This window comes from Manis javanica, chromosome X, assembly GCF_040802235.1.
Source record: "Manis javanica isolate MJ-LG chromosome X, MJ_LKY, whole genome shotgun sequence".
NCBI classification, from domain to species: domain Eukaryota; kingdom Metazoa; phylum Chordata; class Mammalia; order Pholidota; family Manidae; genus Manis; species Manis javanica.
Window position 1 is genome coordinate 112,210,472 of NC_133174.1, and position 16,216 is coordinate 112,226,687.

Consider the following 16,216-nt stretch of genomic DNA (forward strand, 5'->3'; position numbering starts at 1 on the left):
TGTACCTGTGATATGATCCAGTGCACTACACTTCTAAAATAGTCTTAAGACGAAAGTAAAAAATAATACTAACACATTATATTTATATATTGCCCTGAACTTTGTAAAGAGCTTTTATTTATCAAATGGGTGCTGTGCACCAATAACTGCTAGGTACTTTCATATACGTTAGCTCATTGGATTTTCCTAAATGATTATTTGTGTTTTAAATGGAAATGGTAATGGTCCTGTGGAGATACAGCTTTAGAGAAAACATTATTTTGTATTTATATATTGCTCTAAATTTATATATAAATATAAAATATGTTTAATTAAGAAAGCATATACATAAAGATTGCAATTGATGATATATAGTAAAAGAACAACTAGCTAGCTATAAGCAAGTGACTTAGGTCTCTCTTGGGTCCTTTTACCAATTTCCCATTGGTAAAAACAATAATAGGACTGGGTTTGAGAAGAACAAAGTGTTCTCAGACAGTAGATTGGGATCTGTTGTTCTGATTTATGCTTCTATACCTCCATGCTGTCCAGTATAATAGCCACTAGCCACATGTTTATTTAAATTCGAATTAATTAAAATTAAATAAAATTTAAAAATCAGTTCCTCTGTTTCATTGCCACATTTCAAGTGCTGAACAACCACATATGGCTAGTGGATACCATATTGGACAGTGAAGCTATAGAACATTATCATCATTGTAGAAAGTTCTATTGGACAGCACTGCTTAATACAACCATTTCTATAACATAACTTTCTTGGGAAGTCCGGTTAAATATTTTTGGTTTTAGAAAATTCAGTTAATTTTAACTTGAGAAACAAATAGAAATAACAAAAACTAAAAAGAATTTGCTCTTTTCGAGGATAAAAATATGATATAGTTCATTTTCACACTATCATGTGTTTGAACAGATTATACTTTAAATTTATAATGAAAAAAGCTTTCAGACTACAAATGGTATAGGACTTATCTCATTGGACCCTAACTGATATAATTTTACTGTTGAGTGACTGTACATTAACGAATAATTTTGAAACTCAAATACTAATGCACAGAGTGCTTTTAAAAAATGGAATAGTATTTTGGTATTATTTATGATGTGGTATGGCAAAATATTGGTTTTCAAATGAATTAGCTATTAGAACTAAGAACAATTTCAGGTCCTGGGATTTGTGGTGATAGAAATTATTATTTCTAATACTATTCCTAATGTTTTTTGTAAACAGAATAAAGGAGTTTATCATTGTTCAAAATGCAGACTACAATTTTTGACCTACAACGAGAAACTGGATCACAAGATCCAGCATCGGACATTTATAAAGCCTAAAGAACTAGAAGGATTGCCTCCTGGTACAAAAGTGAGTTTTAAATATGTAGTTTACATGTTGTATGATAATAGAAATAAACTCCTTCCTGGTTTTACCTATTGAATATATGAAAATTTGACCTCTGATTCTCATTGATTTTAATTTTAGGTTTTATCTTTCTTACGCTTGGAAAGAAAAACTTTCCATTGACTTTTGAGTTGATTGACATGTGCTATATTATACTGGAGCATATTTCCTTTGTAGAGAGTGAAACTAGATTAACTGTAGACTGAGTCAATCATTTGTTTCCATATTGTATAGGCTATTTTTGAGCTATTCCAGTTGGCAGCATATGTCTGCTTTGGCTGCTAGACTATAAGGGCAGGAATCATGTTTAATTTATCTTTATGTCCCTCTCATCTGTCATAGTGCCTTGAATGCCATACTCAGTTGACATTGGTATTACTGAGTCTACTCTTAGAAAAGCAAGTCCTGCTCCTTAATACCAATGCTGTTTTAAGGAAACAAACGTACATCTGACTACAAAGTTCTTTTTCCTTGTTTGCTTTATGTACATCTGTTTTCTCTGACTTCTTTATGAAAAGTCAGCTCTTAACTATTTGCTCCAGTGAAGGGATGCATAATGCAAAGTGAAGTAATTCCCAAACATTTATATTTGGCTTTGACTGTTTACCTTTGAATGTGAGTATGTCTGCTATTTGAATTACCTAAAATAATGTAAAGCAGTGCTCCAAAGATGTAGAGCAAGGAAAGCTATCCAGTACCTTTCCCAGCAATCCATTCCATACTGGGACTAGACATGCAGAATACTAATGTAAGCAGTGCAATCTCTCTCATATCTTCCCTTATTAATAATAATAATAGTAATAGCTAGTATATTATGACATAATAACAGTGATACTAAATGTCTTGTAGCACTTTATTTTTTTTATTAAGGTATCATTGATATACAATCTTATGAAGGTTTCACATAAGCAACATTGTGGTTACAGCATTCATCCATGTTATCAAATCCCCCACACACACCCTATTGCAGTCACTGTCCATCAGTGTAGTAAGATGCTATGGAGTTGCTTCTTGTAGCACTTTAAATTAAGGCTTTCAGTATGCTTTTTCATACATTCTATTATTTAATCCATGTAGCAATTCAATAGGGTAGACAAGGCAGGTATTATTCCCATATTATAGACGAGGAGGCTTATGTGTCAGGACTTCATTATTTTTTATGGCTGAATATTATGCCATTATGTGGATACACTGTCTTTTATTTAGTCATTCACTGATGGGCATTTGGGTTGTTTCCACTTCTTGGCTATTATAAGTAATCATTCTATGAAAATTCATGTACAGTTTTGTGTGGACATAGTTTTTTGTTTCTCTTGGGTAGAATTACTAGGTCATAAGGTAACTCTTATGTTTAACATTTTGAGGAAGTACCAAACTGTTTTCCAAAGCTACTGTACCATTAGACATTCCCACTAGCAATATATGAGGGTTTCAATTTCTCTATATCCATATCAAAACTTGTTATTACCTGTATTTTTTATTATAGCCATTCTAGTTGGTCTGATGTGATAACTCAGTAGAGTTTTGATTTGCATTTCCTTGATGACTAATGATGTTGAACATCTTTTCATGTACTTATTGGCCATTTGTATATATTCCTTAATGAAATGCATTTCATCATTTGCCCGTTTCAGATTATTTGTCTTCTTATTGAGTTATAAGAGCTTTTCATCTATTCTGTATACAAGTCCCTTATTAGCTATATGATTTACAAATATTTTCTCTCATTATGTGGGTTGTCTTGTCGCTGTCTTAATATTGTGTCCTTTGAAACACAAAAGTTTTAGATTTTTATCAAGTCCAATTTATCTATTTTCTCTTGGGTTGCCTATGCTTTTGGTGCCGTATTTAGGAAACCATTGCCTAATGCAAGGTGATGGAGATTTACTCTTATGTTTTCTTCAAAGAGTTTTATGGTTTTATCTCTTACCATTTTGGTTTCAATACATTTTGAGTTAACTTTTGTATCTAGCGTGAGGTAGTGGTCCAAATTCATTCTTTTGCCTGTAAATACCCAGTTGTCCTAGCACCATTTGTTGATAAGACCTTTGTTTCCTCCACTGAATTGTTTTGGCACCCTTGTCAAAAGCAAATTGACCGTAATGGTAGGGCTTGCAGTTGTTTTTTAATATTAATGTAATGATTAATTTCTAAATATATGTATATATTTATATACATATTGCCTTCATTTTTATAGGTTTTTATTCGAGCTTCCATTGGACCTCTTCATTCAGGACCACCACCTGCGTTTTCCAGTAGTGTTCCAAGCACTTCTTTTCAGATCTCACCTCCAAAATCTAGAAGTACGACTGTTACAAGTCCCACAAAGTCTAAAGCAAATCAGTCTCAGACAAGTAAGCTTCCTGCAACTACATCCACTGCAGGTCAACTTAATGAAAATAAGCAAGGTAAACGTACATCTAAATACAGAACAAAAACCTGTTACAAGTACAAGAAACAACGCAAGAGAAAGAATAAAATCAGCACAGCTTTGAAGAACTTAAGGTAATATCATTTATTCCTGATATACAATAGTAATTTTATATTAAATAGTAAGGGTTTATTTTAATATAATTTACCATATCACTTATCTGGCATAAAGGCCAAGCAGATTATAGAAGGTACTTTTTACAACTACTGAGCAGAATTTAAATTACTGTGTTTATTATATAATTGTCATCTTGTACACCAATCTTATATTTTGTGCTTATACCTTGTGATAGTTGAATTGGTTAATGTGATCCTTTTTGTTCCTGGCATTAGATTTTTTACACTTATTCTAGCTTGTTGTTTCAAAGAAAATTCTCAGATTATAAGTGTCTATTTAAGATATTAATGTAAACCTCTTGGCTTCAATTAATAAAACTTTAGTAAGACTTTACCTTTTTATTTTTGTTTTACAGTATGTTTTTATCAATTTTTTTTCTATCTCCATAAGGTGTCCTCAGGGAGTTCACAGGTGCATTGAGTGTCTTTCCAAAATAAAAGATTTTGCAAGCCACTTTTCAATACGTATGCACTGTAATATTTGCAAATACAACACTAACTGTAACAAAGCCTTTGGAAATCATATGATGAGGTAAGTGAAACATATACACTGTCAATCAAAATTGCCATTCAAGATGTTTGGTTTTTTAAAACAAAGTTATCCTATTAAAAACCAGTTTGTCTTGTCACATTAAGGAGCTAAAAGGATCGAGCAATAGGGAACTTCAAGGGTATTTCCCAATACTATTGTGTAACATGATAACTCATGAAATTAGTGGGACAAAAATTTTAAGAACAGTTAAACTAATTAAATTAGAATAAGTTTGTTGGAAACTTGTTTTTCTAAGTCTTTCACAAAGTGGTTGTTTTCAAATGTAAAATTTTAAATGTTTTCAAAATATTTATCAAATAAATGCATATGACCATGAGTGTTAGCCTCTTCAAAGAAGTCACTTTGAGAGACTCCAGGTTTGTCAAAGATGCTAAGAATATTATTAGCTCTCACATGCACATACTCTGTTTCTGCCTCCCTTCTACCCTTTCTGCTCTCTCATCCATGTTGTTTGTCCATTCATCTTTCAGCCCATCCATCTTCACATTTATTCAATAAAATGTGAAATGATACCTGATCATCTACAATTGCTCTCTTACAACACTAAACTATGTTTTCTACCTTTATCTGCATGTACCTACCACTTCAGCATTTTATTAAAAATAAAAATAATAATAATAATAAAGGGAGAAATGTGGGATCCACATATAAATCAAGTATAAAAATCAAATGAATATTCATATTTGACCTGATTGTTTATAATTCATAATGCGTGATCAAAACCGAAAGTTTCTGTGATGAATGCCCTTATACTGTTCACCATGTAAGAACTTATTCACTATGTAAGAATTCATTCACCATGTAAGAACTTGTTCGTTATCCTTCAGAAGATTGGAGACTGATGAGAATTAGGCTTGAGATGGATTAATGATTGTGCATTGAGCATTGACCCCCCTATACAGAATTTTATTGTTGTTAACAACCATTTCATCAATAAATATGAGAGATGCCCTCTCAAAAAAAAAAAGTGAAATGAGAGGCTATAAGGATAGTCCAGCCATGATGCTACTGTTGGAATTCCTTTTCATGCATCAATTTATTTTACATTATTTGAGCACCTACCATGTACTCTATGCTAGAGAAAAACTTCAGAGAGCCCGCCTGACTTTCATTTGGACCTAATTAGTAGGAACTTGACTTTGTTTATGCAGTATGGTTTTTTTTTTAAGTAGACAAAAATTGTTGAGATATAAATATGCAAAGTTGATTACTCAAATTAAGGTAGTTCCATTATTTTTAATCATAAATAAGGTATAACCAATAAAAGTGATTTTCTTGCAGATCTTAACTAGACCCGTTACCTTCTGGTCATAGTTAGCTACCACTTTCAAGGATTTGCCACATTTTTTAATAGTTTGAGCACTTGGCTCACAGGGTTTTATTCCCTTTAATCAACTGGACCTCATTAAAAACCAGTACCCTGACTCCTTTAATGTCAACACTTCACATCCACTTTTGATCTGCTGTATCCCCTTCCTTACAGCCATCACATTTTACCTCATCATATACAATATTCATTCATTTTGAATCTTCATTACCCCATGGCTTTCAGTGTCTTGACCCCTTTTCCCAGTCCAGCAATGCCAGTCCAACTTTATAGTCAACCTTTCACCCTCAAGGTTGTCTGTTTTGAATATTGCTTTGTTTTTGTCCTAGAACCCTTTGCATCTTGAGTCATGCTTAACCTTGCTATCCTTGAATCTTTGATCCTTATTAACTTTTCTCTATGTTCATTTCTAGACTACCAAACTGTGCCTGATTCCATAAGCTCTGAATTTATGACCTTTAACTTTAATTTGGTCCTGTTTTAAAAAAATACCTCTTTGTTTTTATGTACAACATCTGTTTAAATCCTTTTCAGTACCCTTCAAATTTTATTCCAGTTTCATAAGCTTGAGCTCTGTATGTACAGAAGCTTCATTTTCTCAGAAACTGAATACCTTTATTCCCAGCCCATACCAACTCTGTAACCAGAAGCCAGGCACTCAGATTAATTAATCTTCCCCCATTGTATTGTTTGTTCCATATTCAATGCCTGAAGTGGCTATTCCTTATTTTTTATTATTCCTTAGAATGCCCCTTTGCTTCCCTCTCAGTTTACTTTCTTCTGTGAATTTTCTCATCGCTACAGCCGCTCATAGAAATCATTTCTTTCTTTGAATTCTGACCATTCAGCTCTTCTCCTCATATTAAATATGTGTCTGTCTTATCTATCTGAGAGAGCAATTCTGTGTATTCACCATGGCACTTATTCTAGGATATTTTCTTGGGATTATGGCTAGCCAGAATCTTTCTTTTCCCATGCATGCATGGTATGCTGGTAATAGTGGGTAACCATTGATTGGTTTGGTTCTGTCAGTAGGGCTAGTGCTTCTCAAACGTTAGCTTACATAAGAATCACCTAAAAACTTGTTGAAACTGATTCCTGGTCCCCACTGCCAGACATTAATTCAGTAGGTCTGGAGTAGGACCTGAGACTTGGTATTTTTAATGAGTTCCCAGGTGATGTGAGTGCTGTTGGTCCACGGACACTGAATAATACTGTGCTACACTAATCCTGGCTAATCCTGCTTGGCTTTCTAATACAGGAAAGCTTTCCTTATCACTTTAAAAGGGGGTATAAAAGCTATTAACATTGGCTGCAAATTTTGGTTATTGGTTTTCTGTTCTGTGTGTAGAGGAACTATTGTTTTAACTCATGAACACTACTTCCTTTAGTTTGATTTCCTTAAAAGCTGTCCTGGTAATTGCAAAAGAGTATTTAAATGTTTCATTTTCTGATGGTAGGTAATGTAATTTAGCTCAAGGTGCATTTGCTTCAAGGATCATTCAGATTCTCCCTCCTAGATAAGTCTAGTAAAATAAAAAAGTGATAAATAATATTCATAACAACTTATTTTATAGCAAAATTTGTTATTAGCAAATAACTTTTAAATTGTTTTCAACTCTTGAGAGTTGAAAACTGTAACATGATGCCTTTGCATTTTTAACTCAGTATTTTTTTATAATGGTGAGGTACTGGTCATTTAAGAATATTCTCAGGGAAATATGTTTTTAGGAAATACATGGTAAAGTGAAATGTAAGATAAAAATCTTGAATTAAACAGATGATTAACAACTTTATAATTTAGATCATTATCTTTTATTTATTTATTTATTTTGGTATCATTAATCTACAATTACATCGAGATAATTATCTTTTATTCAAATCTAAGAAACTAAACAGACTTGAAATGTGGTCATAAAATTGGTATGACTTACTGTATAATAAAATCTCTTTTTTCTCTTGTCTTTCTAGCTTTCATGGCAACCAGACAAGGAAACGGGTCTGTATTTTTAAGAAACATTCTAGAGTTCTCAGGTAACTAGGTCTTTTTCCATTCTCTTTATTGAAAAATTGTATTAACTTTTTAACCTGATATTGGGGTACCTAGTTTGGAAAATGAAATGATTGCTGCTGGACATGACAAAGTTCTGTCAGATATCTGCATGGCTGGCTCCCTCACCTCCTTCAGGTCTCTCCTCCAATGAGTGATGCTTTCCTTGACCACTCCATTTAAAATAGTATCCTTTCCCTGGGCCCCACCCCCAGCATTATCTCCCATTCTTGCTTTATTTTTCTTCATGGTAGTTTTTTACTATCCATTATAGTATATATTTCATCCTTTTGTTTATTGCCTGTGTCTTCTCACTAGAATGTGTGTGGTTGGGTATTTATCTATGCCAGACATTTGCTGGGCATTGAATAGTGCCTGGCACATGGTAAGCAGTCTGTAAATATTTGTTGAGTGAATTAATGTATATGTTGAAAATTGACATATGTGGATGATATTGGACCAATAGCTCAGTAGCAGAGGAAAGTTTGATTGCATTTTAAAAATACATTAGTGCTATTTTAAAAATATTATTCAACTCAAGGAAATAGAAAAAGAATAAACTATGTTATATATTACCTTTACTGAAAATTTTTATAAGAATGAGAAGGGATTTACTAATTTTAAAGATGAAAGTTTGATTTTTACCTCACCATTATCAAGCTCAGTTGTGTTCTTGGTTCTTAAATTAATTATATGAATTTAAAGATCTGTGAGATTCTTTTTTCTCAACTTGTGTGGGCCTCAAATTTAAATAGAATATTAGTTAATCTCTCTGCATGAAACTTAGCATATTTATAACTCTAGACAACAATACATTTTATAATTACTATTTTGTTGAAATGCACTGTTCATTCCTATTTATTGTGCACCTGTCATGCATAACACAATATAGCAGGTCTTATAAAGATGACAGTGATGAAGAAGGTTTGTACCAACCTTCAAGGAATGTACAATTTGTGATAAATTATGAACATAAATAACTACCATAATACAAGAAAGTTTGTAATAAGTGCAATGAGAGTTACTGATTTCAAAGGGAGGAGAGATTTCTACTTAAAAGAAGATGCATGGACATTCTAGTTGGAAGAAATTGTATGAATGGAAGTGCAGAAAGTCAAGAACAGAAGACAAACACAGTGAGCAACTACTAGTGCAGTTTGGATGGAGCATGAAGTTCATATAATATAGTATTAGGATCAAAGTTGGGGGGAATAGTTTTGAGCTTTGATCCAGATTGTGGAATCCTTGAAAACAAGGCTAAGGTGTTTGGGCCCACTGGGGAAACAATTGATATTTTGTGCAGAATGAAGGGTACTGAGGGAAAATCAACTTTTGGAGGGTATACAAGGTGAGTTGTAGCTGCATGAGACACATAGACTGGATAAGACTATTGTGGTAGATAAGACTGATTTAATAAGAACCTGGGTTAAGGTGGTAACACATCATGTTGAAGAACATGTTTAAGGCTTTGGAATCAAAGGGCTGTTTAAAATCTGATTTTGGCCTTAGTAGATTACTAAACATGACCCCCCATCCTCTATAAAAAAAACAGATAATTGTAACACCTACCTCTTTAGGTTGTTATCAGATTTAGATGTGGTATGTCTAAAACCATCAGCCTAGAGTTAAGCACTTAATAAGTTGTTAATATTATAAACTGTTTGAAATTGTGAATCTTTTAAGGATAAAGAGAGCCAGAAATAACTACAAAGTTGAGCTTTTGTGTCAGGGACATGGCACCATAAGAGAGACCAATCAAGAGGAGTGATTTTCAGGGGGTGGGGAGAAAAGCAAGACTTCAGTTTTAAGATCATTTTTGATGTGCCAGTGTGACAGCCAAGTGTAAATACACAACAGGCTGTTAAGACTAGAGCTGCAGGGGAGAAGTCAGTCTAAGGTATGCTACTGGTTTTTATTCCTATCCAGGTAAAATACTTAAACTATCCAATGAAGTACTAAAGTATGCTTATGTTTTATTTGTAAACTGATAACAATAATTATAGTACATGATTTATTTTTAAAGCCTTTCAATTTCTTTTCTAATTCTACAACAACCTAGTGTAGAATTAGGTTGTAGGCTCCAAAGAGTGTACCCTTTTTTGTTCACTCTTATATCCACAATACATAGTAGTGTGGAGTATGTAAATAAGGTCCTCACAAATGTATATTGAATGAATGAATATTATATCCTTCCTTTGCAGATGGGCAGACACAAAAAGATTGTGACTTGCACAAGTTACCGGGTATTAGTGGAACCACAGCTGGACTTTAAGTCTCTTGAGTCCTGTCTTTTAGGAACAGTTTATAAAGCACTAAATGTTAGCATAACTTAGACATGGTTGGGCCATTTTCTAGAGTTTACCAGTTCAGATATAACCAGCTTCTATAACAAAACTGGGAAATGATGGTCATGACACAGAAAAAGCAGATCAAAAGCTATTATGCAGAAAAATAATATTGAACTTGTATATGGACTTTCATAAAAGATAAAAACTTTTTCTTTCTGTCTTCTTTTTTTTCATAGGGGCATTACTCTAGTGTGCCTTAAATGTGATTTTGTAGCTGATTCTTCTGGTTTAGATCATATGGCTAAGCACTTAAGTCGACGTAAAACTCATACTTGCCAAGTTATAATAGAGAATGGTATGTATATATAATTGTGTTACTTTGAATTTCTAATATTTATTCCACTACTTTTGATCAGCCACAGTATGGGCTCTTAGGTATTAAATTGATAGTCTCACTCATCATATATACTATTTTAAATGTAAAACCCTTCTAATTTCAGTTCCTGCAAGTACCTCAACTTCTAAACCCACTTCAAGTAAGTTTAATTTTCATTCAGTGCCTTTTTCTTTGATGGATTTTAGCACTGTTGCATTTTTAAATGTATCACTAATAGAAATGAAACATATTAAAGTATTTTGTTTTTGTTTTTGTTTTTTAAAGCCGCTTGTTGAAATAGATTCCTGCTCTGTGGAGCTCGTGAAACCTGGTGCAAGACAAGTTGGAATTTCCTAAGTTCCAAGTTCTGAAGTGTTTTCTTACACAAAGGCAGTTTCCTAAGTTCAAAGTTCTGAAGTGTTTTCTCACACAAAGGTGGTTAAACAGCCAAGTTGATGACACTAGCTCTCATTATTCAGCTCTTTTCAGCTTTCAGATGGCACTAGATTCTTATTCCACCTTATCTTTGTGGCAGGTTAACACATCTTAACATATGCTTTTTTCTCTAGTTGGCTCTCTCCAAAATCAACTTTCGTTGCTATGATCTTTTCTTCCTTTGCCTAAAGTAATTTGTGCTCTTCTCTGCTGTACTTGCCTTTAGAATACTGCATTCCAAATGATACGGCTCTTCATTTTTTTTGTCTGTTTTGTCTGGTTTCTTAATTTCTTATGTCTTACATTTTTAGGTCAGATAGCTGTCTTTTTCTTCATTCTTTGTCTGTCATTGTTCTATTTTTCATATTTTTCAGATGCAGAAGCAACACCGAAATTTCAAAATATGTCCAGGGTAATCCTGGTCAGTGTCCCCCTTCGATGGACACAACTGATGCCTATTCTCTCTTTCCAAGGAATGTGAATTATTTGACTGTGAGACCTCCTCTAGGTTGTGGCCTTAAGAAATCAGATCTTGGGGAGACTCCCTTTCTTTTTTTATTTTTTATTTTTGAGACTCCCTTTCTTCATGACTGGCCTCCCATAAAGCTGATACTAATTTAGCCAGAGATGACCTCAAGGCCCACCAAATTGAGCACAACTTCCCACTGTGGGCTTTGGTTCTTGATATTGTGCTTATGAGTCAATTCTGACCAAAAAAGCTAATCAGATCAGTACTTCAACATCCAAGTTGAAGTTTAATCATTTGGCTGCTGCCCTTTTATCTTCCTCTAGCATGCATGCAGTCCAAGGAATTAAGAACTGGTTGTGTAGGGAACCAAGGTTACTTTCATATTCTTGGGAAACAAGTTTCTAAAATTACAGTTTCAAAGTTGCAATTATTTGTACTGACATTTAAAGTTTTATCCAGTATTAACCCTAGGAGTTTTCAGCAATACTAGTCAATTTTTTTTAGTTTAATTTTATTATCTTGGTCTTAATGTTGTCCCCCACCAAACCTATCAATGTCCATTTTGTTATGTCTACTTATATCTCTCTCTTTGAAATTCTTCTTTTGTGTTTGTTTTGTTTTGTTAAGAACTCAAGAAATTCTTCAGAATTCTCTACAAGTTCTCTACAAATTTCACATAGCTACCGAGTGGTAGCTTCTTAATTTGGTAATTGTTCAGACCATTAGGGAATATTACATCTTCTGTCTTACCTTGGGATTATCACTAATATCATTTTAGCGATTGTGAGTTAAGACATAAAAAATTGGCAAAAACACTTCCTACAGACCTTAAAATTAGTCTTAAATTTACATTTCTGTATGTCAAATATGTATTATCTTCCTAGCCATTAATGTAATTCCTTTAGATAAAGATAATATATTCAAAAAATATTGGGACCAAAAAATGCACTTGTTTCTTGCCCATATATATATATATATAGATGCATATTTTTTTTAATTTTGTGTTTGTTTATTTTGTTTACATTGAATATAGATTTGCTGAACAGTTTTGATGTTATTACTTATTTTTTTAATAAAATTTGTATTGTTAAAATGCCTCAGGAATTCTTTTCTAATAAATAACTTCATATAAAAGCTGTAGATTTTATCATATAAGTAGGAGCATTGCTTTGCTTCTTACATGGAAGACTGATTACTTGGCTTGCAGACTAGGAGCTTTATCTGCTGACTGCATCTTACAGCTTTTCCTCCAGCACAGTTAAACGCTCACTATTTATGCTTAACTAATTTCTTGCTCTTTAAAGGATAGCAAGAGTCTCTTTGCGATCTTAATAACCATGAAGGTGGTCAGACTCTGAAGTTGTTTGATTCCATCACTAGTGATTTCTCCTCTTAAAACACTCCTTGAATTAAAACTTCTTGAATTGTACTTTGAAGCTTAGATTGATGGGGCTGCTATACCAGGTGGTTTATAAACAACAAAAATTTATTTCTCACAGTTCTAGAGGCTGGGAAACTCATGATCAAAGCAGATTCAGTGTCTGGTGAGGAACTGCTTCTGGTTCACAGACAGTTGTCTTCTTACTGTGTCTTCACATAGCAAAAGGGGCGAGAGAGCTCTCTGGGGTCTAATTTATAAGGGCACTAATCCCATTCATGAGAGCTCCACTCTTATAGTGGAATCACCTCCCAAAGGCCCAACCTCCAAATGTCAGTCACACTGGGGATTAGGTTTCAACATATGAACTGGGGGGGATACAAATTACAGCCTATAGAGAAAACATACTGAACGTCAGTTTCAATGCACACTTGTTATGTAGACTGCTTGCAATTCATAGTAGAAAAAGGAGTTGAATCCATTAGTTTTAATTTTCCAGACTGATTTCTGCTGTAAATGATTTTCCAAAATCTCCAAAAGGGGTTTATTTCCTGGTAGTAGACTTGGCAATAATCTAGTCTTTATTTCCATATCTGTTAAGGTGTTTTTTTATCCACCATTTTTCTATCCATTGTGTTTTACTTTTCAAAAATTGTGATAAAAACATACAACATAAAATTTGCCATTTTAACCATTTGCAAGTGAAAAATTCAGCAACATTAATTACACCAAGTTTTAAACTTTTACCCAGAAATAACTTCTTTGAGGTTTTAACAGGTTCTCTTTTTATATACAGATATTTTCTTTGCCTCTGTCACTGTTCAAAAGTATGATAAACCATATTCTTGCTATAGCAATAATTTAGGGAGGGGCACACAGGTTTTTGTTCTCCCACAGAATTCTATTTCTTACAGTATACATTAGCTTTATTTTCTTAAAGTAAAATACTCTTGAAGTTATGTGTCCTGTAGCATAATTTTTTTTGCTTTGTTTAAATAAAACATTTCAGCCAGTCAATGTTAAGCTTTCTTATTATAGGCAGTTAGCTGAGTTTTAATTGATACAAATGAGTTTTAGCATGATAGTCTGTTCCCTTTACCTTCAGGCTAATCTAGTTATTTCACCTGATTCAGATATAGCCATCTCATACACATGTGCTTTTTGCTTACAGATGAATAAAAGGTGGCTTGTTTTCCATCCATCACCATTATTAGAAAAATAAACTCTAAACTATACAGACTTAGTTTCTTGCTCTTTTTTGTCACACTTTGCCAAAATACATCTTTGGACTGCACTTAGTTGTTAAGCAAATATTTATCAAGTACTTACTTTGTGCCTGACAATATTCTAGGTGGTGGAAAACAGTGAAATCTTTGCCTTCATGGAGCTTAGACTTCAGTGGTGGCAGACAGACAATAGAAAATAAGAAAATTATATAGTATGTTAAATGATGATCAATACTGCAGACAAAAATTAGGGAAGGAGCATAGTGAGTATAGGTTGATGGTTGGGAGGTTGACATTTTAAATTTGGTGGTTAGGGTAGTCTCTGTGAGAAGATGACAATTGAGAAAAGACCTGAAGGAAGTGAGGAAATGAGCTACTTGGGTGTCTGTCAGAAGAGCAATCCAGAGGGAGAATAGCAAGTGCAAAAGCCCTGACAGGGAAACTGGAACCCTCCATACATTGCTTGTGGGAATGTAAAATGGTACAGTGTCTTGCTGTCTTGCCAACGGGTTTCAGCCCCGGGCAAGTTCGCTATGGATTCAATATGACCAAAGAAATTGACAGCAAAACGTTCTTTAGGGTGAAAGGGTTTATTACCCCGCTTGTTCTCCTGGCGGTAGGTCGAGCACTAGCATCTCCACCTCCGCCCAGAGCACTGGGCTGAGCTCCCATATAGCGCAATAATAGCTTATTGCCTAAAGGTGTGGAAGCGGTAGCCTAGCAACAGGCCAGTTACATCATCAGGTGGTTTAAGTTCAGTGAGGATCCTGGTCATGGAAATCCCAATTTCCCCACACTTGCCAATGGCTTTCAGCCCCGGACAAGTTCACTATGGATTCAATGAGACCAAAGAAATGACAGTAGAAAGTTCTTGGGGTGAAAGGGTTATACCAAACTTTATTCCCACAGTGGCAGGTCAATCACTAGAACCCCGTCCACTCAGAGCGAGTCTGCATGCAGCAAGCCAGTCTCTGCCTCTGGGCCTCTCTACCCCCGCAGCTGTCTCAGCCTCTGTCCTTGGTGCTGCCACCACTCCAGTATCATCTCTGCACTCCTGCAGCCTTGCAGCTGTGCCACCTTGTCACCCAGAGCACTGGGCAGAGCTCTTTAGAGTCAATAGCAACGTATTGCCCACACCTGTGTAGTGAGCTAGCCAACCAGGGCCAGGTGAGAATCCTGGCCATAGGAACCTTCACTTTATCTACATACAGCCATTGTAGAAGACAGTTTGACAGTTCCTCAAAAAGGTAAGCATAGAGTTATTCTGCTGCTGGCCGTATATTCAAAAGCAGAGACTCAGATACTTGTATATGCATGTTCCCAGCTGTGCTATTCACAATAGCTGAAAGATGGAACCAGCCCAGTTGTCATCAACAGAGGAAGGGATAAATAAATTGTGGAATAACCATACAATAGAATCTTATTTAGCCATAAAAAGGAATAAAGTACTGATATATGCTGCAATGTGCATGGACCTCAAAAACATGATGCTAAGTGAAAAAGTCAGTCATAAAATGTCACATATTGTGCAATTTCATTTGTATGTAATATCCAGAAGAGGGAAATCCTTGATACAGAAAGCACACTGGTGATTGCCAGGGGCTGAGGGGGGCGGACAGTTGGGTGTGACTACTTCATAGGTACAGGGTTTCCTTTGGGGTATGATGAAAATGTGTAGGAACTAGACAGAGATGGTGGTTACACACCATTGTGAATAAACTAAATGTCACTGAATCTTCACTTTCAGGTAGTCAATTTTATGTGAATCTTACGTAACTCTACAAAAAAAGAAGTCTTAGCAAATTAAGAATATGAAGGAAACCTCCTTAAACTAACCTAATAAAATCTACAGCTAACATAATGATGAAAGGAAAACAAAAAAACGGGCCCTGAAGAAGGCTCATGCCTGGCTCAAGGAACAGCAAGGAACATGGGACTACAGTGGAGGTGGGAGCAGGGGAGAGTAATAGGAGATGGGGCCTGAGAGGTGATGTGTACCACATGCGGAGCCTTATAAGACAATTCTAAGGATTTGGCTTTTATTCTGAGATAGGAAGCCATTAGTGGATTCTGAATAGAAGAGTGTTTTATATCTCAATGTAAAACAAAAATATTTAAATACAGTCTTAGGAGGATCACTTTTGCTGCTGCCTTGAGAATAAGCTGCAGGGGAC

General features: G+C 34.6%; 1 protein-coding gene across 3 annotated transcripts in view; it reads left to right on the forward strand.

Moving 5' to 3' along the window:
* The window catches only part of ZNF280C (zinc finger protein 280C), a 48,907-nt gene extending 35,669 nt beyond the window's left edge, over positions 1–13,238 (forward strand). For 2 of the 3 annotated variants that reach the window (XM_017664746.3, XM_017664747.3), the window contains 7 exons: positions 1,226–1,357; positions 3,591–3,898; positions 4,332–4,472; positions 7,792–7,854; positions 10,395–10,513; positions 10,659–10,694; positions 10,820–13,237. In XM_017664746.3, coding sequence (XP_017520235.1) covers positions 1,226–1,357; positions 3,591–3,898; positions 4,332–4,472; positions 7,792–7,854; positions 10,395–10,513; positions 10,659–10,694; positions 10,820–10,830 — 810 coding nt within the window. In that variant the 3' untranslated portion in view covers positions 10,831–13,237. Of the gene's footprint in view, positions 1–1,225; positions 1,358–3,590; positions 3,899–4,331; positions 4,473–7,791; positions 7,855–10,394; positions 10,514–10,658; positions 10,695–10,819 lie in introns of all 3 variants that reach the window. The other variant, XM_017664745.3, reaches the window with a different exon arrangement.
* The last annotated feature ends 2,978 nt before the right edge of the window (positions 13,239–16,216 follow it).